The sequence below is a fragment of the Cnephaeus nilssonii genome (assembly GCF_951640355.1).
Source record: "Cnephaeus nilssonii genome assembly, chromosome: 13".
In the NCBI taxonomy this organism is placed as follows: Eukaryota; Metazoa; Chordata; class Mammalia; order Chiroptera; family Vespertilionidae; genus Cnephaeus; species Cnephaeus nilssonii.
This window is the reverse complement of record NC_137084.1, coordinates 21,315,104-21,341,077: the sequence shown is the minus strand read 5'-3', so window position 1 is coordinate 21,341,077 and position 25,974 is coordinate 21,315,104. Positions and strand designations below refer to the sequence as shown.

Sequence of the window (25,974 nt, the reverse complement as noted above, 5' to 3'; positions counted from 1 at the left end):
ATTGACATCATTTAGAGATGAAAGCATAAGCATCTGAAATCCCGATTTCTTTTGGGAAATGGGACACTCTGCCAGCTTTGGGTCTGCATTCCTCCTGGTGCTGGAGTGCACGGGCTGCTCCGTTTACGTGGGCCCTCGGTCCTTTGAAATTACCTGCTTGGCCCTCCTGCACATTTGAGTTCGCGACCCTCAGTTCCAGGGGTCCTTGCCCACCCTGGTCTCTTTCCAGCCTCTTGTGTTTGGGACCAGACTCCCAGTTTGGGTAAGTGGGGTTGAATCTGGTCTAAGAGCACATCTTGGGGAGGGGGTCTGGGGCTGAAATTGGGGCTCCCAGCTGGAAGTTTGGGACGCAGGTCGGGGTGCGGCAGTGCCTCCCTCCTTTCAGTCCTCCGGAACTGGAAGGAGAGAAAGGGAATTTTATTCTGAACATCTGTTGCTTGACAAAGAACTTCTTCCCAGTCTTCCCAGGAGCCCTCCAGTCTGGAGCACTGTGTGCCTGGGCCCGCCCCCAGCGCTGAGATCGCGGGGAGGGGCCGAGGCGAAACCCGAGCCCGCGCCCACCACCCCGGCTGGCGACGTGGCTCGGCGGCCCGGCCTCCCCCCCGCAACCCGGCGGCCAATGGGCCCGTGAGCGCGCCGCCCGCCCGAAGCTTCCCCGTCCGCGGCCGGGCGCGCCCCTCCGCTCCGGCGCGGGGCGGGAACTGACCGAGGGGCGGCCCGTCCCCTCCCCCCGCCGGCCCCAGCCCCCATTTCACCAGCCGCTTCTCTCGTCGCTCGCTCGGTGCCTCCCTGCGGGCCGCTCTCTCCTCCCGATGGCGCGGGGTAGCCGCGGCCGCTGCCTGGCACTGGCCCTGGCGCTGCTGCTGGCGCTGGCGCTGGCTCCCCGGGCGCTGCGGGCCAAGCCCACGGTGCGCAAGGAGCGCGTGGTGCGGCCCGACTCGGAGCTAGGCGAGCGGCCGCCCGAGGACAACCAGAGCTTCCAGTACGACCACGAGGCCTTCCTGGGCAAGGAGGACTCCAAGACCTTCGACCAGCTCACCTCGGAGGAGAGCAAGGAGAGGCTGGGGTGAGCCGCGGCCCGGGCTGCGTTCGGGGGCGTTGCAGGTGCTCGCAGGGCCATCCGGGCGGGAGCCACGCGGAACTCGAGCCGCAAATCGAAAGAGAAATCGGCGCGCGGGTCCGAGGGCGGGGTCCAGCGGCCGCGGCGGCGGTGCTGGCGAAATTTGCCCGCCGGCTCCGGGACCCACGCGGTGGAGATCGCCACCCCCACCCCGCCCACGCCCGGGCCGCGGTGGCTCCCCGCGGGGAGGCGAGAACGTGGCAGCAGCCGCGGGAGCCAGGACGGCGCGAGGGCCCGCCCCTCCCCGTGGTTGCATCAGAAGGAAGGGTAGAGAGTGTACAAAAGAAGAGTTTGTCCACTGTGGCCTTTTGGTGAAGGAGTTCTTCCCCACCCTCCCAGTTTCTCCACAACCCCTCTCCCCCACCCTCACTCCCGAAGAGGAGCGCTTGAGATACTTCTAAGCAGGTCTCAAGGATGAGCAGAGGAGAGGCTTGAGTCCTGGCCTGTGTCCCAGGACTGGGGCTGAGGTGTTCTTGCCTTCTGCCTCATCCCCGCATAACTCTGATGTAGGGATATCAAAATCCTGTTGTTAAGAAGGGAGGGGCATTTGGAAACTGGTCCCCGTGTTCCCAGCAGATGTCTGCAGAGGCACCCAGACCTTTGGCAGCTGAGGGGAAAAAGCGGGAGGGTGGTGTGGTGGATTGTAAACTTCACTGTTGAAAGCAGTTGAGTCAGGGGAACCAGGCCAGGGAAACAAAACTTTGTGACATCTCAATGCACCCTCTGCAGGTTCCCTGGGGAGACACTGGGGCATTGTGCAAAGCTATCTGGAATCAATAGCCAGACTGACGGAGGATGGGCTGGGGAGGGTCCCCGGAGCCCTGCCTCCTGGGCACCAGGCCTCCTGGAACCTGGTTCCTGGGGGTGGAGATCTTCAAGTCCTAAATGAGAAAGAACACAGCTATCCCTGTGTTGATGGAGGCCACCAAAGGCAAGTGGGATTGGTTGGGATATAAGGCTAAATTATACCTATTGTGTAGGTGCACCATCTGCCTACTCTGATAAAAAGATCTTTGAATTTCAAAGTCACCTTCAAACAATCACCTTTTATTTTGCAGAGAAGTACTTTCTCTTCTTGTTTGGGACTTAACAATGGGGGCCATTGATGAGTTTAGTCCATTGTATTGCTTTGAGGCACTTGAAAACTGATTTATTCTGGAGCCCTGAGTGGCCCCCATTTGCATTACTGCCAATGAAGGCGGGGGTTAGGGTTTGGCAAAGAGAACTTTGTAGTTTGCAGTCCTACAGCTTCCAGTTTTTAATGCCTTCATCGTGAAGAGTACACCTGGTGGTGAGGGCAAGGGCTGATGGAGTTGGTCTGCCTTTGACCCTTGTATGAACACCTTAACTTCATTCGTTTATTCATGCAACAAACATTTGAATGGCCACTGTGTGCCAGCTACCATGTTAGGTACCTGGCAGGTGCAGAGAGAAAACCTGTGTGTGCTCTAGGCCTCAAACTTCTTAAAATCAGATGAGACAGAAGCAGGTTCTGCTATAATTGCTGTGAAGGCACATAAAAACGAAGGTGAGCACACCCAGGAGGAGCCCCTTAAGGGTTGAGGTTGGAGAGAGAGGCTAGGGGGTTTAGGGATGGATCAGTTTGTGTGATGACTCAGAGAGGTTGCCTGGCACCCCACCAGAGAAAGGCATTTTCTGAAGAGAGAACAATCCACTTCTAAAGGTTTTGAAACAGGTTCTACTATGTGTCAGGCGGACTGTGTCCCGGACTTTGTTTGGCATCTGGAGGATGAGAGCTATTAGGACAATAAAGGGACAGGGCAGAAGAAGTGGGAAGTGAGAGTGGAGGGGGAACCAAGAACAGAGCAGGAGGGACCTCCGAGGTGGAGATTAGATGTTATCCTGTATGTGGTTGAAATGTCTTCACCCGAATTCTTGTTAGGAAAGTCAGACTGGCAATAGGGAGGAGAACATACTAGTAACTGAGGCATGATGGGGAGACCAGTGAAGGGTCATGGCCATGAGCACCTGAACCAGGCACGCTGGTCCAGAGGGCAGGAGAGGTGAACCCAGGAGCATGTGGGAGGGAGCACTGGCAGTTCTCGCTCTTGACTCAGCGCGGGGGTGGAGAGAGAGGGAGCAGGGACTCACAGATGACATCCGGGTCTCTGGCCTGGGCCACTGGATGGTAATGGACATACCACTCACTTGTAAGGTAAATCCAGGCCAGAAGCGGGGGAGGCGTAGGGTGGGAAATGATGGGTGCAAGCGGTATGGGGTGATTGAGCATGAAAAGCCGCCTCTCTGTACATAGCTCCTGGTGCAACAGTCCCCTCCACGTCAGGGAGGAGCATGGCTGAATCTGGGCAACTTTGTCACCACCTCCTGCCCTGATCCTGAAAATGTGCCAGCTCTATGGTCCCTGGAGACACGTAGGCCAGAGGGCTGCAAAGTGGGAACCTGTAGGCTGCCTGCTGTGACAAACAGAAGAAATGGAAATCAATTGTCAGCTTTTAAAATCGGGTGATTTTACCTATAGACCTCAATTTCTGGTTTCCCTTTGACTCCCACAGGCCATCATTCCCATACGGCAGCCACTGTCTGGGGCAGCTGGGGCACCCTTGTTGGCAGTTGGCAGGGGATCTCCAGGTTGCCCTCGGCTCGGCCTGGCGGCTTTGTTCATTTCTGATACCTGCTAGGTGTTTGTTGAGTTTTCCATCCACCTGTTTATTGTCCTTAGTGGGAAGGCACATTTTCTTTCCTTAATTCCTCACCACATTCCTGGTGAAGTAGGTATTCCAATTTGCAGTTGGAAAAACTGAGACTCAGAGAATCAAGACATTTGCCTATCACACAGGACTAGGTAAGATCCAGGGATTGGCTTTGTCTACATCATAGCTGCCTTTCCCAGTATCTCACTCCTGAGATATTTTTTTTACGAGAGATTAAGATCATATTTATTCTTCCAACAGATATTCATTAAGTTCTAGGTGTCAGGCTGACTACATCCCATGCCAATCCCATGTTATTTGGCATCAATTAGATGCTGTCTTTTCCACAAAGAAAGGTTATTCACAATCTGACATTAGGTCTCTGCTGGTCTGAGATTCTGTTCCTCAGCCAGCTTTGGATAATAGATGGGCATGTCACCTCTGTGTCCCAGGGTTGGAGCAGTGCCTGGCACATAGTAGGTAGGTTTAACACTGCAGTGTTGAAAGAATTCTGCTGTGTCTGGCTGTGGTCTCCTGGAAGGAAGCCTGGAGATACCTGAGGCTTTGTCTTTCAATATGGAGAAGTTACTATTGCAAATGAAAGGACCCATTAAAGCTGTTAATAATGCTTACACCTCCCCGAGAAAGGAGCTCTGGCTCCCCGGATACCAGGTGGGAGATGGAGACTTAAGTTCTAATGAATTCATTTCCCATATCTAATTAATCAAAAGAGAAACTGCCAATCAAAACTGCTGTTCACAGTAAGAAAATTTTACAAGAGTTGATAGAATTCCAACCCAAAGCAAAGAAACAAATCCCTAATCAACCTGTATGACCTCCTCCCAATAAGTGGACTATCAAAGTAAAAGTTTTTTAAACATGAGGAATAACTTGTGGGTATCTTTGAAGTTTCCTACAGGGATGGAGTCCCTAGCTTGGACCCTTTGGCCTAGAGATGGACACTGGTGAATTCTAGCCTGAACTTTGCTTTGAACTAGTGTTTGGCGTACCTCAGTGGAGTCCAGTGGGAAATTGCTAGAACCTGGGCCAGCTGTGGAACAGGAGATACCAGTGGGCATAGGGGTCTTGAAGAGCAGGGGGTTCAGGATCCTGAAGCTGCTTAAGTTTCTTGAATAGGTTTCATTGATGTCAAGGCTCTTTCATCCCCAACATTTTATGCTTGTCCAACCAAGTCTGGTCTCTTGGCTAACGCCAGTGGTCTTGATCTAGCATCTAGAAGGGTTCTGAAATCTGGAGAAGGGGCTGTGCATAAATTAATAAAGAGTCCAGAGATGAAACAATTTTGAAAGGCATATAGGGAGTCAGAGACTCTTGGCTGAAGAAACCAAGTTCTCCTTGTCTCAGGACCCCTTGCTTTTTATTAACACAAATTGTCCTAAGAGGAGGTGGAGATATATACATCAAAGGGTAGGGTTAGGTACAGACCCATTGTCAGATTGGGGAATAGCCTATGGCTGTTCAGGTGTTTGGCCAGTATGAGGCAATAACATGTAGATTAAGATGCCCTGAGCTGTCTGGCAGCAAGCAATCAATTTATGCATCCCTTTCAGGTTTGGGGAAATGCCTTTCAGCCATCCCAGATGATTCAGCCCTTGCTGACATGCTGGAATTGGCTTCTGGCACTTGGTTTCAAGTGTCAAGTGTTTGGGTACAAAGTGGTGAGTTTAAAAAACAACAACAACAACCACAAGAACTCACTTATCTGTTGGTTTACATAGAATTTTCCATTTTTTTAGATTGAACCAAGTTCTCCTTGTCTCAGGACCCCTTGCTTTTTATTAACACAAATTGTCAAGCATAAAATGTTGGGGATGAAAGAGCCTTGACATCAATGAAACCTATTCAAGAAAATTGAGCAGCTAAGCAGCTTCAGGATCCTGAACCCCCTGCTCTTCAAGACCCCTATGCCCACTGGTATCTCCTGTTCCACAGCTGGCCCAGGTTCTAGCAATTTCCCACTGGACTCCACTGAGGTACGCCAAACACTAGTTCAATTTTTTTAGAGTCACTTCTTAACCCATTGTACCAAATACCAGCTGTGTGATCTTGGAAAATAATTCAAGTTCTCTCAGCCTCAGTTTCCATTATTCTAAGGACTACATCAGGGAAGACTGCTAGGTTTCACCTTACAAATCAACACTAATCAATCGGTCATGCCTATCTGCAGAGCACTGTGTTGAGAAGGATTCTGAGGCCACATCTAGGTTTATTAGGACAAAGGGGCATGACCCACTAGTAGTGTCTGCCAGTGGCACTGGGTGGGGGGAAGGCATGTCATTCTTGGAAGAGATGAACTTGAAGATCCTTTCCAGCACCATCGGATCATTGCGCTTGTGTCTATGCATTTTAGATTCTGTGCAGGTGTTTGATCTTTCTCTGGATCAGGATCATGCAAGTCTTGATAATAGCCTTGTTTTTTTAACGTCAGGAAGATTGTCGATCGCATTGACAGTGATGGGGACGGCTTTGTCACCACTGAGGAGCTGAAAACCTGGATCAAACGGGTGCAGAAAAGATACATCTATGATAATGTTGCTAAAGTGTGGAAGGATTATGATCGGGACAAAGACGATAAAATTTCCTGGGAAGAATATAAACAAGCCACCTATGGTTACTACCTAGGTAAGAGGTGCTGCAGGAGAGATTTCACAGCTGGGGCCCACATAACAAGCTTCTCTCGGAGACTCTCTACTCCCTCATCATATCCGCCCCCTTCGGGGGATGTCACAACCTCCTAAGTAGAACCTGCTTGTGTAACATCCTGCTGTGCTTACTAAGAATACACTTGGTTGCTTACTCTGAATGAGATCCTAGGTGGTGAGTAGTGGCAGGGGCCCAGGGTCTAGTGAAAAGTGACTTAGGTTGCCACCCTCCCTGAGCTACGACCTCGAGGGTACACTCAGAACAAAGCAGAGAGGAAGCGTGCCTGCCGTACAGTTCACAGTGCTGCCGATTTCAAATAGCAAGTGGGCTGGAGCTATCGGGGAAGACTTCTGGTAGAGGGTGGCTGGGGAGCTGGGCCTTGAAGAATGGATTTGTATTTGGAGAGAGAGGGGTGGGGAGGTGGGTCAGCTGGAAGGGCAAAGGTACAGGGATGCACTTAGCAGTGGGCGGGGTTTGGATATGAGACACACCCGTTTGGGGAATGATGGAAGGGTGTGTGCAAAGCACAGGGTGCAGACCCGCTAGGTGTGTGGTAGGCAGTGAGGGGACAGGTCTACGCGTTCACAGACAGATTAAGGGAGATCTTGAAAGCCAGGCAGAAGCATTTAGACACAATGTGGTACCAGGGAGCCTCTGCATGTTCTGGAGCGAAGAATGATATGATGAAAGCAGGGTTCAGCAAAGAGAAGTATGGCTTTAGTATGGGCGAAAGCCTGTGCTCTTAACCACTACTAGAATGCCCTTACTATGCCCAGTGGGGCTGTATTATGGGGTGGTTAGAGGGGGCAGATACTAGAGGCATTCTGAAATAAACGGTGCCAGAGAACTCGAGGGGTCAGGATCTGTAGTCCCATGTGTAATTCTTTGGGCATGAAGGACCAGCGATCTGGCAGGAAATGCCTTCCCTAGCAGCCCAGTTGAAACGTTTGTGTGCACATCCTGCAGGAAACCCCGCAGAGTTTCAGGATTCTTCAGATCATCACACCTTTAAAAAGATGCTGCCACGTGACGAGAGAAGGTTCAAAGCTGCAGACCTCAATGGTGACCAGACAGCCACTCGGGAGGAGTTCACCGCCTTTCTGCACCCTGAGGAGTTTGAGCATATGAAAGAAATTGTGGTTTTGGTAAGATAAAAGAAGAGCCTGGGCTGGGAAAAGACCAGAGCAAATGCTACACCAAGATCTTGTCTTGTTTTGTCTTCCAAAGAGAGAATGTTCTTCCTCTTGAGGGGACTTGGAGAAGGACCCTGAAGTGGAGTGCATTGGAATACCTGTCCACTCAGTAAATGAGTCAGGGCAGGCTAGGTGCTGTAACAAATAGCCCCCAATCATAGCCATTTATCACAATCAAAGCTTATTTCTTGCTTATACCACTACAGGGCAGATGGTCCCAGTCAGGTAGGTTTTCTGGGCAGTTCTCCTCTAAGGGCTCTCAGGCAGCCAGCCTGCTTCCATCTTATACATCACCATCCTGTGGCCTCAAGGTCATCCTGGTAGCTGCCAGCTGGTAGACAAGAGGAAATGAGGAGAAGGTAGTCTACCTAACTGCTCTGACCAGGAAATGACACACCCATTCCTTTTACATTCTTCCGGCTCCTCCTGGATGTGATAAGGCTGGGAAATGGTTTACATATGGGCTCAAAAAGAGCAAATGGGTTTGATAAGGAAACTAGCTAGTCTCTGTCCATTTTCAGCTTTGAGGGAACTAAAATAAGACTCTGAAATGGAATACATTGGATTGTTAAACCGTACAGAATCGTAAAGTGAAAACCACGGCTGGAAAGGACTCGCCCCTTAACTCGGGTCTTCAGAGGGTGAATAGATAAGAGCCTGTAGGCTTTGAGGGTCAGCTGGGCTTGCAAGGCCTCTGAGTGTGGTGGCTTTCCATAGTGTTTTGTGGAGTCCCAAAAGTCTTAATTTTCCACAACAATGATATAATGCTGTCACCTGCTTCCTGGTCAGATATCCTGAGCCAGTTCCAGCTGCCGCGGTGCTGGGAAACAAGTGGCTGAAGCTTTTGTTTATAACCAGCTCGGGGCTATTTTAGTTATGCAGTTGGTGGTTGGGCCCACTCTTGCCTCCTGCTTCATCCTCATGACCTAAGGACTGAGCAATGGCTCTAAGAATCATTTCTTTTTCCTGCCCAACATCCACTTAGTGATAGCTGATTTGCCAGAGGACGATGAAGATGAAGAATTAGCCGCAAGTGGATTATGTGCCTTTGAGTTGCTGAGACAATGGACATTAAACGCATTTAAATACTTCCCATGGCAAAATGCCTAATTAGGAAGTCAAATATGCTAAATACAAGAGCATAATACACCCAAAAGTCAGATAGACTTTTATTTCTTAATTGCCCGCTGTTGCATATTTTTCTGACACCACCCCGGTGTTCATTGTCCTGTTAGCCCTGGAATCTATCTCTGACCATCTGGTCCAGTGGCTCTCAAGCGGGGTCCTCCCAGGTGCCCCCGGGGATGATTTGGCTGGATGGCGGAAGTGGTTGGGCTGGCATATAACCAGGGCATCTCTGGACTTCCACGTATACTTTCATTTGAAGAGAGTGTTCTGTGAAAACTGTGGGAGTGGGGAGGAAGGATGGAAACCATCGCCTGTTTTTACAGATAAGAAATTAGTGCGTGGGAGGTAAGGAGACCAGCCCAAAGTCACCAAGTGTTCAACCATAAAAGCCAGACGAAGGAGGACAGTAGTCAGAACTCTAAGACTTAACTGAGAGCGCAGAGCCACCTTGCATTCTGTTTTCTGTTTGCTTCCCAGGAAACTCTGGAGGACATCGACAAGAACGGGGATGGGTTTGTGGACCAGGATGAGTATATCGGTGAGTGCAGCTTGGGTCCTGCTCCGCTGTTCCAGCTGGGCAATGTTCCTCCAGCCGCGTGTCTGGCTACTTTCTCCAGACATCTCTGTTAGCAACCGCCACAAGTCTGTAGGTGTCACCCTTGTGAGGGGCTTTGACACCATCCCTAGTGGTGCAATGTCAGGGAGGAGTTATTAGACCTCATTAAGTGGAGAAGAGACCAGAGGCCGGCCCCTACCTGTAGGATGGCCAGCAGTTGGCCCCACAGCTCTCAGAGGTGCCCTTCACACTGTGTAGTTTCACCTTTGCGAAATGCGATTGGAGATGCCACAGGTTTACAGTGAGTGTAGACTAGACAGTCTCAGTGGAAAAACTGCAATCAGACTGGGTCAGCAAGGCCTAGAAGCTCTAAGTAGACACAGCTATGATCAACAGAGCTACTTATATGCCCAGGCTGTCTGCAGAAAAGCATTCCTTCTTACAGGGAAGTCCTTTTGCAAAGTGCATAATTGCCCCATAATATAGCTGTTTTGTTTTTGATCCTTTCATTGGGAGGGCCATAGCTAGCATTTTGTTCTGAAGGGCTCCACGTGAGCAATGTCAAGAAGTGCATTTTCAGGTAACTGGGCACTGCCTGAATGAGACTCAAATTATTGTAGCTGGGTCAGAACCCACTGTTGCTGGTTAGAGCCCTTCCCGGCAGCCCCATAGCCCTCCAAGCATAAAGGACTGGAGCAGGCAACATGGAAATTTCTATTTGATCCTCATCAGCTGCTACTTCAGTGCTTCGGCGCATGGCTGCCTTCTCATGATACCTCCTCTTTTCCCAAATCTCAATAAGGTAAAGCTGGTAAATCATTCGAGGGCTGGGATCAATGTAATTCTTATACACATATTGATTAGAAGCAGTTAATTACCTTTCAGTGTAAAACCAGAGCCCAAGTTGCCATCGGTCTTTGGCCTGTGGTTGTGTGACTTGGCCACCCCTTACCCAAGAACAAGTGCCTTCAGTAATGAAGGGCAGAATTGCTTCTGGTCGTTAGGAATTGATCCCAGGAACGTAACGCTGTTCTCTGTCAGTCTGTGGTGTAACTGACAGGTAGCCCTCGCCACAGTCCTTAAAGTGAGTGGTGGCACTAATTTTGTAGAATAACAGATGCTGAGAGCCCCTCATCAGTGCAAGAGCAGAGCCTTCCTCTTGCTTGGTGCACGTCTGAGGGAAGGTTCAGAGCCGCAGACGCCTTGACGGTGGGGATGGAATTAGACTGACAGAAAAGGCTGGCTGACTAAAACCATGCAGCACTTTTGATTAAGGGTGTGTGCTCTTCCCAGCTTTCCTGAACTCCGCATTGAAACAGTGCGACGTCAGAGGCAAAACTCCTTTAGTGGCTCTGCCTAAAACCAACATTGCATTCTTTACACTGATCAGAGAGGCAGATGGGGGCATTGTGCCTGAAAATCAAATTCTGAGCAATTTGCAGTCAGAAAGGCCTGTTGCATGGACTTGTCCAGCAAGTGACTTCTCTTCAGGAGGGAGTGAGTGCCAACCCAGTGGTGGTGTGTAATGGGAAGAGCGCAGTGGAATGAGGAGTCCTGGCTTCTCCACTTACTAATTCTGTGACCCCAGGGGAGTCATGCAATCACTGTAAGCCTCAGTTTCCTCGTCTGTAAAATGGGAATACACAGCACCCATGCTTCCAGGACTGGATGGAGCTCAAGGTAGCTAACGTATGTGATAGCCATTTCTCAAAAACGCTGTGCGGATGTCAGGTGTGGTTCTACCTGGTAGCAGAACCAAGGGTCTTACCTCTCTTTTACCTTCGCCGCCCGCTCCCTGTACCACTTGACATTTCCAAGCTGTGTTTCCATTAAAGAGAAACTGCCGCCAAAACCGGTTTGGTTCAGTGGATAGAGCGTCGGCCTGCGGACTGAAAGGTCCCAGGTTCGATTCCGGTCAAGGGCATGTACCTTAGTTGCGGGCACATCCCCAGTAGGGGGTGTGCAAGAGGCAGCTGATTGATGTTTCTCTCTCATCGATGTTTCTAACTCTCTATCCCTCTCTCTTCCTCTCTGTAAAAGATCAATAAAATATATATATATATATATATATATATATATATATATATATATATATATATAAAAAGAGAAACTGCCCACAGGGTATCTCTCTTTTCTAAGATAATCTCAGTGATTTAGCAAACAGTGCATAAAACTTCGCCTTTTTCTCCTTTTGCCATTTTGTATAAAAATGAAATAAAATGATATACGTGAAAACCCTTTGGAAACTATGTAAACGACAATAGGAATGAACATGGTGGATAAAGCCTATGTTTCTATGCAACCTCAAGCTCATAAGCTGTGGCCTCAGTGTTTTCATCTATAAAATGGAAATTAGAACAAGACCTGCTTCATAGGATTGTTGTGTATGTAAAGTACATTATAAAGTATCCGGACCAAAGAAGGTGCTTGATGGTGATTATGAGTTTTCACCTGTAGAGTGCCAGTTTGGGTCGTAGAGGGCTTTCATAGAAAGTGTCCCACTTGGCCTTCATAATAACCCTGTCATTTGTAAATTATTATCTCTGTTTTACAGACAAGGCAATTTAAGATTCAGCCATTGAATTGGGTAACTTAATCCTAGTCACTGAACTGAGTCATCTTTTATCTTCTGGCTCCTAAGCTCAGTTCTTTCTTTTTATTCCACCAAGCGACTTTCATAATGGATAAATCATTGAAAAATTATTCTCAAAAAACTGCCCACCAGATGTTTGGGTTAGGTCTCTAGATGGGTCATTGTCCTTCCAAAAACTCAGGAGGTCAGGTTTTCTTTGATGTACCTTCCCAGCTGTCTTCCTAACCAAGATCAACCTTCCTTTCCAGCGGATATGTTTTCCCACGAGGAGAGTGGCCCTGAGCCAGACTGGGTTTTGTCAGAACGGGAGCAGTTTACTGAATTCAGAGACCTGAACAAGGATGGGAAGTTGGACAAAGATGAGATTCGCCACTGGATCCTCCCCCAAGACTATGACCACGCACAGGCTGAGGCCAGACACCTGGTGTATGAGTCGGACAAAAACAGGGTATTTCACATTCTTCTGGGATCAGTCTTTGAAGGGAGACAGTTTACATAAGATTGGTTCTGTTTGCTTCTTTGTGATAGCATTGGCCTGTGCCGCTGTGCCTTATTGACATTTCTCATTCTTGCCCTACGCCAGAGACCTGTAAACTTGACCCAATACCATGATAATCCACAGTGAGTTCATTAGGTCACGACATTCCTGGAGAGTCTGCTATGGGCCACAGACTTACATTCACTCCTATTTCCTGGAATTGCAGAACTTTGTTTGCTGTGGGCAGGGCATGGATTTAAGAGGCACACCCTGCATTGCCTTAAGACAGTGGTCGGCAAACTGCGGCTCGCGAGCCGCGGTTTGCCGCTCTGTTGACTAATGAGTTTGCCGACCATTGACCTAGACTCTCGATTCCAATAATTCCAGGCTGTTGTTGTTCCTTGTGATTAAGCCCCTATCCCAGTGGTCTGCAAACTCATTAGTCAACAGAGCGGCAAACCGCAGCTCGCGAGCCGCAGTTTGCCGACCACTGCCTTAAGACAACTTTGTTCATCCTTTCATTCAGTCAGCAGATATTTATCCAACATTCATGATGTGTCAGGCACAAGAAAGTCCAGCCCATTAAAACATAAGGCATCCTCAGGCAACCTCACACTTCTAGCTCTGTGCCCAGCACTTCAATATCTATTGATACATATCCACATAAATAAGTAAGCTAGATTTAGAAAGACCTGCCTTTTTCCACTTTGATCACTGCTCCAAGCTCTTAGGAGACAATTGTGTGTTGCAGTCAGGCCATGAAAGGCAAGTGGACTTCTTCAGGGCCCTTTTTGGGAATGCCAACACTGCTTGTAGACACAGTTGGTCGAGCTTCTGAATTCCTCGGGGCCTTACCTAATATATTTTTGCACAGCATTTACAGCAGGAGGCTGTTCCCGCTTGGGGTTTCACAGTACAGCAACGGTAGATGAAAGAGGTACCTAGCAGCTTCTTAATTATTAAGTGTAGGGTTTCAAATTTTGCAAATCAGTGAACTAACATAGAGCTTCATGCTATTCAGTTACTAGAACTTCGATAACACAGCTCTTTCCTCTCTCCCGCAGGATGAAAAGCTAACGAAAGAGGAGATATTGGAGAACTGGAACATGTTTGTTGGAAGCCAAGCTACCAATTATGGAGAAGACCTCACAAAAAATCATGATGAACTTTGATACACACGCACCATAACGTGACAGACTGTCATGGGCTTTCTTTTATTGTCTTGGATGGTTGCTACAGTTGTCTAATTTATAGCAGTTGTGTCCCTGAAAGAGCAGTTTATAACCTCAGATTGGGGTTAAAATTGGTTTTCACTCAATATTTACTGGGAAATAGTCATTTCTTTTCCTTCAATAAGCTGTCTCTACAAACACATTAAAATCTTTGTAAACCACAATATTTTTTTTGGGGGGGGGGGGCGGGATACATTACAAAAACATGACTTTTTAGCTTTTTTCATTAAATTTAAAGGGAAATAAGATTAGAAAAAGCCCTGTTACTGAGAAGTTGGGTGGGTTGGGGAGCAGTATATGGAGTGACTGCTATGTATTTTAACTGAAATGTTTATATTTGCCACATTGAAAAATTGGTGAGGGAAAATTCTGATAAAGTTATAGTAGTGTCACCCTATGTGGGCTTATTTCAGAACAAGTCTAATACTTCAGATTCTTCCTTCTTGACTTTGTACTCTGAGCTGTTACTGTAAGTGGAGTATAAAACCTCTGTGCATTTTTCTGTATGAAACTGATAATGTGCACAACAAATCTACATCTTTGTTTTTTATTTTTACCATAAGAATCAATGAAGAAAGATAATGTGAAAAAGGAAGGAATTTTAGAGGTAGGGAAAAGATGAATGTCAGGCATTTGGCGAACTATAGGAAAATGGTAAACACGTTATTATACTTGAGAAGATTATCTTGACATAAATGAGGTAGGTCCGATCTTTGAAAAAGTGAATAGAAATATGATCCATTTCCTTGCTGATCATGGATAGGAATGAAGGAGGGGATCCCAGGGAAGCCTGCCTGGTGGGGGGCTGGAACCCAGACCCAGTGATTCCACGACCCTCGGACCTGCCAGGGGACCACTTATACCGTGGAATTAGGAAAAGGTGATGTTCCAAGCCATTGGCTGAACTGGAGGAAACAACGTTTACAGGTTGAAATGCTACCTTATAAGTAGGAAGTGAATGAAATAAAAGATCCCCCTGAGGATTTTCTACTGTGTCCTGTGGTGTACTGTGCCATTATTCACAGAGAATTAAATAGGATGGGGTAACATGAGTAAAATTATAAAGGGTTTAGATCCATACTAGAATGTTCAGAATATCCTTGTATTTACTGATTTAATAAATGGGTACTTCCTTCTTTCTCTATGCTAGTTAGGGAATCTGTAGGCCATTTTAACAGTAAGATCTTTCTGAGATAGGTCTCAACTGGAAGAATATCCAGACTTCTCACCAAGCCCTCTGAGTTGGTCCCTTGCTGTGTCATCAGCACCATCTTTTCACTCTCCCATTTACTTCCTATTGCTGGCCCACTGACTTTCTGGTCCTTGAACACACCAAGTTCACTCCTAGGTTGGACCCTTCACACTTGCTGACCCCTCAGATTCAAAACACCATCTCTCACATTCTCTGGTAACTCAGTACTTCCTCAATAGAGCCTTCCAGACTCCACCATTTATAGTATAGTCATGTGCCACTGAATAACAGGGATATGTTCTGAGAAGTGTGTTCTTAGGCTCTTTGGTTGTGTCACCACCAGAGTGCATTTATACAGACCTAGATGGTCTACCCTCCTACACTCCTAGGCTAACTGGTACACCATCGTCCTGTATGGGGTCCATCACTGACCGTTGTTATGCAGTGCATGACTAGTACCCACTCAAATCCCTATCATTTCTGGTTTATTTTTTTGATACAGATTTCCATTGATATTTGGGCTGCTGTACAAATTACACAAAGTGAATAGTTAATAGACAACAAAAGAAGCTTACGCTCAGTTCTAGAAGCCAGAGTGAAATCAAGGAGACTCTAGGGGAGAATCCCTCCTGCCTTTCTTCCTCTCTCTCCTCATCCTGAGATCCTTAACTTAGTTACAGCTGCGAAGACCATGCACCACTTAACGACAGGGATATATGTTCATCTTCACAAGTAAGCTCATATTCACAAGTTCCAGGTTAGGAGGTAGATATGTCTTGGGGACCACCATTCAGCCAACTATACCACTTGACATTATCTTGTTTGTATATTGTTCATCTTCCCCAAGCTAGAATTATGTGCTTTGACAGACCAATAGAGTCTACTCCATCTTATTTACTCCTATTTCCAGGAATTTAAAACATGAGAGCCCAGCCTACAATAAGTATTTCAATTATTTGCTGAAGAATGAGAGGTTGTGAGCTTTAATCAGATAATATACATCAGGGGGGAAAATTTTTCTGAAAAAAATATAAAAAACAGTGAACATGTGCTGAATGAGAATATAAGTAATTTTGTCCAAGATTCCACAGTGATTAGATGGCAGGGACAAAATTCAAATCCAGATGTTCCTGTCTTCAAGATCTCTGTAATGAGAAATACTGTAATGTCACAAAGCATTATTTATATGCTTAATGGGACTGAAAGCATTAATTGCTAGGAGCCAAAATCTGTCCAAGCAAAGCATGAACACATTTTGTACCTCATGTCTCTTCTTGTAGGTGTTTAGCACTAAGTTTCACTGCTCCAAATCTCCAAATCTGGCATAGGTTTTCTTTATTTCTTTGCTCTCCCACGGTACATGATTACACAGTCAGGAAATGAAAATAGCTCCTCCTACCTAGAAACAGGCTGACATTTTTTTAAAGCAATAAAAACCTGCCTTTAAACAAAATATTAGAAATTCTGTGTAACCTAATTACAAGCATAACACTTTAAAAAGGTGCTAACATTATTTTTCCCCCGAAAGGGAATATCAGTTGATTTATTAAGTTATACACAGTAAGATGTTAAATATAGTTTGAGCACCAAGTTTTTCCTTTCAAGTCAGTGCACATGAGAAGAGAACCCTCAAAGAAACCAGGGCTTCTGGGGCTGAATTTAACACTATTTAAGGAAAGAAAACCTTAGCTAGGGGACATAGCTGTTAGCATGGTGATTTGTAAAGCCTTAGATTTCTAATAGGGTCTGACTGTTTCAGGGAAAACATATTTTGTTTCTAGGTAACATTTCAAGTCTGATTATGAGCAAATGCTACAAAATCGATCTGTAATGAGAAATACTGTAATGTCACAAAGCATTATTTATCTGCTTAATGGGACTGAAAGCATTAATTGCTAGGAGCCAAAATCTGTCCAAGCAAAACATGAACACATTTTGTACCTCGTGTCTCTTAATGTAGGTTTTTGAATGAATTCGAGTGTAACGAAAATGTAGTTAGAAAGTCAGCGACACCTGCAGGTTTTCTTCACCCTCTTGGATTATCATAGCTGTTTCTTGTTAACAATGGCACGAATCATACCTGCTCAGAAGTGCCCAGCAAACAGCAGGCACGTGGCTACTTGTTAGCTCGGCTCTAAAACATCGTGAAGTAGTGAATGGCCGGCTGGGGTTTTTTAAAGTTTCTCTAGATTCATTTTGCCAGCTTTCTAATAAAACCTGGCTTCTCCCTAGTACGTGCACCTAGATTTAGCGCTCTCTGTAGTCTTAAAACTGGGTTTATAGTGTTAGAATTTCCCACTAAAAAGCATTAAGTGCCATCATGCTCACTGCTGTGGCTCACACGGAAGTATTAAAAAACTGAGAAGTGGAAAGACTGTGTCATCAGTACTTAGAGTAATAAGATTTACATGAACTTGGAGATATATTCAGAGTCTATCAACACTCTTAATTCTGGTCAGTTCTGGGGTCCAGGGCTGGGGATACCCACCATTCTATGAGCTGCAAATACCTCTAATTTTCCTCATCAAATAGAAAACTGTCTGATTCCCCACAGAAGCACACGAAATGAAATACTTTTCTACCTTGAAACTTGTGTAGTTGCGAGCATTTCTTTTCTGAAAAATACAAATAGCTGTGCACCAGGCACCATGCCAGGTACTCACATACATTTCTCATGTAACCTTCACAACAGGCCTATGAAGTTGGTACTTGTAAAAAAGAGGGTAAGCTGGCTTGTGCTGCGGTAACAGATAACTCTGCCGTTTCAGTGGTTTAAAGCAGCAGAGGTTTAATTTCTGCTTTTGCAAAGTCTGCTGTGGTTCTGGTCCACGGGGCTCTTCTGTGTGTCTCCACATCCACCCGTGTCCCCTGGAGAATCAAGTCAGGCAACCAAATTAGTCACTCCTGAAAGCGACTCTGGTCCCCCCATGCTCATTTCCATTGGTCAAAGCAAGCCACGTGGCTGCCTCTGACTTCAAGGGAGCAGGGAGTGCATCCTGCTGTTGCTCAGAGGGGTAGGGTGAAAACCTTGGTGTAACAAAAATGTTATTCCTGGTAAACAGTGATAACTGTACTATTTTCACCATTTTACAGTAAGAGTACTATAAAGGGAAATAATGCCCAAAGTTACACAACTCAAATTAGGTGACTATATAATTGATTGTCCAGACCACAATATCCTTGCCAGTGAAGGGGCACAGTCTCAATCAGTACCTCCCCAAATCCGGGCCAACCTGCCTTGCCCACCTTGGGATTCAGAGACCCACCCTGCACCTCCTCTGGCTGGAATCTCCCTCATGGGTTGAGGAGTGTGTGGGCCAAAGGGATTTGCTCATTCAGATCATTCAGAGCCAGGGCCTTTGCCTCTAGGTCATGCTCCAGGTCCCTGCAGCACCCAGAACTCCCTGCCAAAATAACCCCAAGCGTCTTCCAGAGCCTGTGTGTGCGCCTCCCTGGTGGATTTTCCAAAATGCAGACAAAGCCACAGATGTGCACACACCTAGGCCCAAAGGACCCCAGGGGCAGCTGGTGGACTCAGTTTGAACATGCAGGTTGGGGTGTTCACACACACACACACACACACACACACACACACACACACACACACGGAGCCCCTTGGCAGGAAGAAATATGGTGGAGTGGCCCATAGACCTTTTTCCATTTTTACTCTAACCCCGGGACCCACGGTATTAGGAGTGAGCCTGCCATCACACTGGGACAAGCAGCCCTGTCCTGGGCAAACTGGAACCTGTGGTTCCCCTATTTAGAAATGGCAGATCCAGGAGGATCCCACCCTCTTAATTACTCTACGATGTTGCCTCCAATTTAAGAACCTCTTGGTGAAACCACTGCTAGTGTTACTATAATTTTAAAAATTCATGGCAGTGCATGTTGTAATTTGAAAACTCAGGACCACTGGGATGAGATGGAGAGTTGGTGGCATGGAAAGACGGGTCCTATAGCCCGGCTGGATGTAAGTTCTAGTTCTGCCTCCCCGGGGCTCTGTGACCTTGACAGGTCACCTTCCTGCAGAAGAGCCTGTTCTGACTGGAAATGGGGACACCTCTCGGAGTAGCTACAAAGATGAGGTGAGGTCGTGCCCGTGCAAGAACTTTGAGAACCGAAACATGAGACACAAATTAAAGGAGTTCTCCCTAGTAATATTTTTGAGCAGGTCAAATGCCAGAGGTCAGACAAATCAATACCAACAAACATTAGGCTGCTGGTTAATAGTCTTTCTGAGTCCCAGAATTATTGTGTGAAGTGGTTTTAAAACCTCAAAATCGACCCATTACTAGGTGAAGTTGAATTGATTAAATGACAAGGGAATAGCATTTAACATTGTTTTTATCTTGGAGACTGTATTCTAAGGCTGTTTATTTGAGGCAGGATTTGGAACTGAATTCAGAAAAAGCAGATCAAGAATCTCCGGGTGTTCAAAAAACACTCATGGATCCAACTGAAAAAGGTCACCCAGAATCATGTTTGCAGAGGAGGAAACTGGGGCCCAGAGCCATTAAACCTGCACGTTTCCTTGTCACAGGACTGAGACAGAGGTGACTAGAACTCCTCCCCCAACTCCCGCAGTTCTCTTTAAAGCCTCAATGTTCTCATCTGAAAAATGGCAACATAAGGATGACCTAAGGTAACGAATGACTGTAAAGCACTGGGTGTAGTCAGCACTCGAGAAATAGTAACACTTTATGATTATGACACCAAAGTAGGGTCCTTGTGTGTTTCAGCATCAAAGATTCCATTTAATTGTCCCTACTTTCAAACTTCAGTGCATGGCATAAGTGACTGAAGGAGGTTTTCGATTTATCAGAAAATTGTCAAAGGTGTGCCTGCTGTTTTAAATACATAAAAGAAAGGTGTGTGTTTTTTTTAAAAAGATCACATCATTTAAAAAAAGAATTCATGTGTTAACTATAAGAAGCTGAGGACATGAACAAATCCTATCAGATGAGTGATCACAAACCACCGGAAGTGTGGTCCCTGCTGCTCAGATGTTGGAGATTACGATGCACATAGAGAGGACCTCCAGGTGGACTTTTGAGTCCAAGGGACTCACTAGCTGAATGTCTTCAGGCCAGTTGACTTCCACTCTGCAAATCTCTTTTCCCTCTCCTGAAAAAGGAGGTAAGAGCAGTCCCTGCCTTGTTGGGTGGTTGTGAGCATTTAGTTCTGGGCCTGCTGCAAGGAGAGACTTCATCAATGGAGTGAGATGACTGTTATAAAAACTTTTAAGAAATGGACAGTGATTCTGAGGGTAAAAAAAAATATATATGCTAAGGAATGAAAGGAAATCATTTGGAGAATAATCTCAACTTTATTCTTTGACGGGCACAATTCCACGTACAGACACTTCACACGGAAGCCAGCCTCCTCAGCCTCAGGAGGCCCCTCCTGAAGTCTTCTGGGAGGCCCGTGGGCTTGCTGGTGGCTGGATTCACAAAAACGTGGACCGAGGAACCGGTGGTACAGGCCAAAGTGTCAAACTGCGCCAGCTTGGGGTGGCCAAAGAAAAGGCCGTCAGCGAGGTCACAGTGGTCTGCTGTGGGCGGCTCCCGGGCGGGCTTGGGTGGAAACAGAGCAAGGCGGTAGTGCACACTGGAGTGGCCCACTTTCTCCACGGCCAGAGCAGCCACCGGGACCTGCGGGAAGCCGACCGGTGCGTGGAAGGTGCACTGATTGGTCACCATGAACCCCACCAAGGGGGACGTCTGCAAGCGGGTTTTCAGGCCGCAGTACCTAGAAGGTTCAATCACAATGCTTATTCCGGGTCAGCAGGGCGCGCTCCCCCAGCCCAGTGACAGTGCGTTTCAGCAGCACTGACTTCAAAGGGCCCGGAATCAAATCCCAGACACGCACTAGCTGAGTTACCTTGGGCAAGTTACTCAACTTCCTTTTCCCTCAATTCCACAACAATATAATGTCCATACCGTGGTACTACCTCAGAGACTGTGAGAATTAAATAATGAATATAATTCAGTACAACATTTAATATATAAACAGTTCCTAGACATAGCACGTTCTAACAAACATTGGTTATGATTAATACTATTATGTTCATCTTGCCCTTGCTTCTTATCATGAAAAGCCAAGTACTTTTGTGTTAAATGAGAGAAAAAGCCAGATACTTTTGTGTTCAATGAGAGGGGAAAAAAATTCATTTATTAGATATAATTGTCTCTTATCTTCACTATGTAATCTCTTTAAGGACAGGTACCAGGTCTTGTTTATTTCTTTTTAAAAAACATATATTTTATTGATTTTTTACAGAGAGGAAGGGAGAGGGATAGAGAGTTAGAAACATCGATGAGAGAGAAACATCGATCAGCTGCCTCCTGCACATCCCCCAAATGGGGATATGCCCACAACCAAGGTACATGCCCTTGACCGGAATCGAACTGGGACCCTTTAGTCCGCAAGCCGACGCTCTATCCACTGAGCGAAACCGGTTAGGGCTTTTGTTTATTTCTTAAGTTCGTTGACTAGAAATGAGGTTGCACTTGAGATCAATTTGGAGGTTGAACAGAATCGAAGATGAAAAGTGTAAGGCCGAGATACAGCTTCTCCCCTCCTCGCCAAAGAGGCCACTTCTGATTTAAACATTTTAATCACATTGTCTTGTCTTTTTTTCTTGAGAAAATTAAGACTGGATGTGAGAATTCACTGTAAGGGAACAATCGTGTAAAGGTTTGACTATGGAGCTGTTCACTGAGTCACTGTTCACAGCGAGGAGACAGACACAAGCTTGTCTCAGCCCAGGGAGAGCACCGAACGTGCCTGAGGCCAGCCACCTGGGTGTCCACCGAGGTCACCCACCTTGACATTAGATGCGTTCATTTACTGACACGGAAAGCTGCTGAGTGAAAAGGATCGGGTTATAGAACGGTACGCGCCATTCGATCTCACTGGTTTTACAAGAACATGTTTGTTTATGTACTCATTGTCCAGAAAAAACTTTGAAAGGATAGATTCCAAAATGGTTTCAATTATCTAGCAGTGGAATTTGGGATAACTTTTGTCTTCATAGAAGAGAAATGTTATTTTTAAAACTGTCTGAATATGGATCTCAGTTTTAAAAGTATTTTTATTGACTTCAGAGAAGAAAGGAGAGAAAGTTAGAAACATCAATGATGAGAATCATTGATTGGCTGCCTCCTGCACGACCCCCACTGGGGATTGAGCCCACGACTGGAGCATGCGCCCTGACCTGGAATCAAACCGCAACCTTCCGGTTCATAGGTCAACACTCAACCACTGAGCCTCACCAGCCTGGCTGAATTTCATTTTTTAAAAAGCACTGGAGAGATGAGCAGGCTGATAAACCCAGATCCTTCTTGTGCCCACAAGGATCCTGCTCTGGCCGCCCTCCCTGGGGGCCTTCCTCCTGAACACCTGAGGAGGGTAAATGGAGGCAGGAAAAGAAGAGCCTTGCCCTCCAGGGTAACTCCAAGATCCAGCAGGAACCAAATTCCCCTATTTTGTTTCCCATGTTTCTTTGTGGCTTCGCTTTCTTATTTCTCTGCCACTTCCCTCATTCTTTTAGGGCACGGACAGGAAAGAAATAGCACCTCTTCCCACCGAGAGAGCAGAATTTCACCAACTCCTTGTACCCCTGAGCCCGGCCAGAATACCTTTAAATAATTAAAATGCAGAGGCACTTTTAAACAATGCCATCGTGGATGAGCGCCTGGCGGCCAGGGCTCTGCTGGGTGCATTACATTTTGCATCCAGTTTTCAAAACAACCCTGCAAAGCAGGTCTCATCTTTCCCATTTTCCAGGAGAGAAAGTAAGTGGAGAGGCTGAACAAGTTTCCCAAAGGCACGCATGCGGTAAGTGGTGGGTCAGGCCCAAACTTCAGGCTCTCCATGGCCAATGTTTAAATCGTGTCCTCCATTCTGACTTACAGATGGTGAAGCCAAAATCTACATTTTAGTCCAGTGGATGAATTGCATCTTCTTTAAGTGTTTTTCTGACTTTAATAATTACATTTTCTTTAAATGCTGCATGACAGCTTCACTACATTTGGACAATAGAGATTTTCTGGTTGCAAGTTCACAACCCGATCTGATTTGGCTGGTGGTAACAATAGGGTAACTTAGTGAGAGTTTTGGTCCTTGTTTCATCTTTGCAGGAGTTTTAATTTTACCAGCATTTATGTATGTGCACATATTCTAAAAGTCAAGTAGTTGCTCAAAGCTTATTGCAAAAACAGTAGTTAGTTCTCTAGCTGGTTATATCTTTGGCCAAGAAGTTCTTAGAATGAATTCATTCATTCAACAACCTCCACTGCACACCTGCTCTTTGTAAGTTAGTGAGGTTAGAACATTAAGAGAGAAATCGTGCCCTCAGGACTTCTCAATTTTAGGGGTGGAGGGTGGGATGTGTCAGCTCTTGTCCTCCCTTCAGCAAAGGAAGGCACTCATCGTGTTCCTTTCTGGTTCCCCTTCCACTCTTTGCTTCCTCTTCCTTTCTTCCTCTCCTCAACATTCATTTATTGTGCACCTACTAAATTACAAGGATGTGCTAGGCCTGGAAGAGAAAACAATAAGCAAGCTAGACAGGGATAGTAGCTGTCCTCGTGTAGCCTGGGTCTAGAAGGGGTACAATCACCATGCTGTACGATGAAAGCCTGACTTGATCTAGGGTATCAGGGAAAACCGGAGGAAATGACAGCTGAGCTGAGACCTGAAGAATATGCAAGAACACCCCATCCAAGTGAACAGTAGGGGCAAGAGTCTTTCAGGTGGAAGAACAGCGTGTGTGAGGGCTCAGAGGTCAGAGCCAGTAGGGCACATGCTAGAGATAATGAAAGTCCTAAATGGCTGGAACACAGTCTGCCAGAGAATGCTGCAAAGGAGGCAGAAGCCAGACTAGGGACAGTCTTGTTAAGGTATTTGCATTTCATCCTGGCACAATGGGAAGCCACTAAATGGACTGCATGCAAGAGAAAGACAAAATCAAGTTTTTTAGTAAAAGGAGCATTGTGACTTAGAATTGAACAATGGGTTAGGTAGAAATAATCCTGTCTTCTGGAGAATAATTAGGCAACTACATAGTCCAGGCAAAGACTAGGGTGGAGAAAGCAGGATGGGGTGGAGAGATTTTGCATAGGGTTTGGTGATAAATCAGAATGAAGGAGACAAAAGAGCCCAGATGTCTCCCAGTCTAGGCAACTTACTGATGATGTGATTTGCGGAGGAGGGGCTTGCGGAGAAGGTGAGGAAAGTGATGAGCTCTGTTTTGAGTAGGTTGAGGTGAGGACTGTGAGATTCTAAGAAGAGGTGCACAGTAGGGGTAATAATACATCTTACTAACTGACATTTACTTAGCCCTATACTGCATAGCAGGCCTTCCATTAAGTACACGAACGGGACTTCCTTGCCCAAAGGCCCTTGGATGCATGGTCTGATACTCAGAAAGAGGTTTGAGCTGGAGACGGGTGTTGAAGAGACTGACTTTGATCTAAAATCAGGGCGTAGGCAAGCAAAGTAAAGGGCTGGAGCCGGCTGGTGTAATACACGGGTGTGGTGGGTCCATGGTCAGTGGAAAGCAAATGCCCAGTCTGACCCAGGAAGACTCAGACTTATAAAAACTACTGGGCAGACTAAATAAAATTCATGTGTGATCTGCCTGGATTTGTCTTTCTGGCCCCTAGTTTATGACCTCTAGGAGGGGTGGTAATTAAACCATGGGAGAGGGAGAGATTGCCTAGGAGAGAATGCAGAAGGGAGTAAACTTGAGCCCAGGTTTACAGCCTTACAAATGAAAAACTGGCTTTGAATAAGCTCCCAATTGGTGAACTCTTAGAACAAGTGACTGATAATGGTGTCTGATTCTGATGCCACCTAATCATCACATGCGGTGAATGCCCACCTTCCATGCTTTCTTATCCCTGACTTAGTAAACTTTAGAATAGAAGGGGGTTGGAATTGGAAGATTCCTTGGGAATCATGCAAGTACCTGGCTCCCCAACACTGGTGAGGGTCAGAACCCGGGAAACCTCCAGACCCCCATTGTCCTCCCAGACCTCCTCAATCCATCTGCAAGGCAGGGCCCAGGCATCCTGACTTCCACAAGCTCCCAAGTGATCCTAAGGTACTCACCTACCATGAGTGTTGCTCTTCTAGGCCCACCCCCTTGGATAAGGCAAAGCCCAGAGATGAAGTAAGTTGCTCACCTGCACACAGCTGGAAAGGGGCAGAGTCTGTCTACATTCCAGCCCTTCGGCAGATCCATTAAACTCCCCAACCCCAGATTCAGCGCCAGCTCAGCCTTGAAGACCAATAAATCTCTGGGGCATTCACGGCTCAGATTCAGATCTGATGCTTATGATCCCACCCTGATTTTGTACCCAACTCCAACAGCTGAGTTCAGTCTTACCTATTAATCCCCTCTCCCATGCTCCCACCTTCTTTCCTGCTGCTATACCAGTAATTAGGTTCTGCCTTGACCACTGTCCTGCCTTAACCCCGATCCTGAGGCCCTGCTTGGATGCCTCCCTGGGCTCTGGTGTCTCTTCCCCAGGAGACAGTGTGAACATGCAGGACCTGGTGCCTCTGGGTCTGTGTGAGGACCCAGCCCTGCTGCCTCCTGAGGTCTGGAGAGAAGCCTCGGTCAGAAGGTAGGACAGTGGGCGTGTGGCACAGAGACAGCTTTCAGAGGCCTGAAACTATTTCTGTCATTCTCTGTAAACATCATAGAATGGGCCATAGCTTGTGGTCAGTTACCTAGAATACCAGGGCAGGATGTGAGATGGAGCAAGTATCTACATAAGCCTTTACCCCATGCTATGTTTATCTTGCCTTACCACTTGGTATTTCTAAACTAAGTTGCTATCTGCAAATATAAGAAGCTAGTATAATGAACTGACAACAGCCACATTAGGAAAATGCCCAGATGCAGCTGGCTGCTGAACATTGCTGTTGTGAGTTTCCAAGTGCATGCATTGGGTCCCCAAACCGAGCAACCCCAATGAACAGCATCTGCTGTCAGAGCAGAACGCTTTCTTTTGCCAGTGTTCTTGCCGCAAGTTTATTCTGGTAGATCAGTGTGAAAATGACAAGAAAATCCAACATGTCTCAAGAGGCACAATACGTAACAAGCAAAAATCTCCCAATCTATGTTCACAGTCTG

General features: G+C 46.6%; 2 protein-coding genes across 2 annotated transcripts in view; one reads left to right on the top strand and one right to left on the bottom strand.

Annotated features, from left to right (window-relative positions):
* Positions 1-571: 571 nt before the first annotated feature.
* RCN1 (reticulocalbin 1) lies at positions 572-14,631 on the top strand. Its single transcript, XM_079787730.1, has 6 exons — positions 572-1,066; positions 6,242-6,435; positions 7,423-7,601; positions 9,255-9,315; positions 12,175-12,374; positions 13,469-14,631. Exons 1-6 carry the CDS (start codon positions 813-815, stop codon positions 13,574-13,576), a joined length of 996 nt encoding a protein of 331 aa, XP_079643856.1. The 5' UTR covers positions 572-812; the 3' UTR covers positions 13,577-14,631.
* Positions 14,632-20,194: 5,563 nt separating this feature from the next.
* The window catches only part of LOC307109381 (uncharacterized protein), a gene marked incomplete at its 3' end in the record, with an annotated part of 87,631 nt that continues 81,851 nt past the window's right edge, over positions 20,195-25,974 (bottom strand). The window contains exon 3 of the mRNA XM_079788059.1: positions 20,195-20,579. Coding sequence (XP_079644185.1) covers positions 20,195-20,579 — 385 coding nt within the window. The remainder of the gene's footprint in view (positions 20,580-25,974) is intronic.

Excerpts from the sequence above, each read along its gene's own strand:
- RCN1 (XM_079787730.1), top strand. The coding sequence starts at position 813 with ATGGCGCGGGGTAGCCGCGGCCGCTGCCTGGCACTGGCCCTGGCGCTG. Across the intron at positions 9,316-12,174 it reads GGACCAGGATGAGTATATCG|CGGATATGTTTTCCCACGAG; the intron begins GTGAGTGCAGCT and ends CTTCCTTTCCAG. Across the intron at positions 12,375-13,468 it reads ATGAGTCGGACAAAAACAGG|GATGAAAAGCTAACGAAAGA; the intron begins GTATTTCACATT and ends TCTCTCCCGCAG.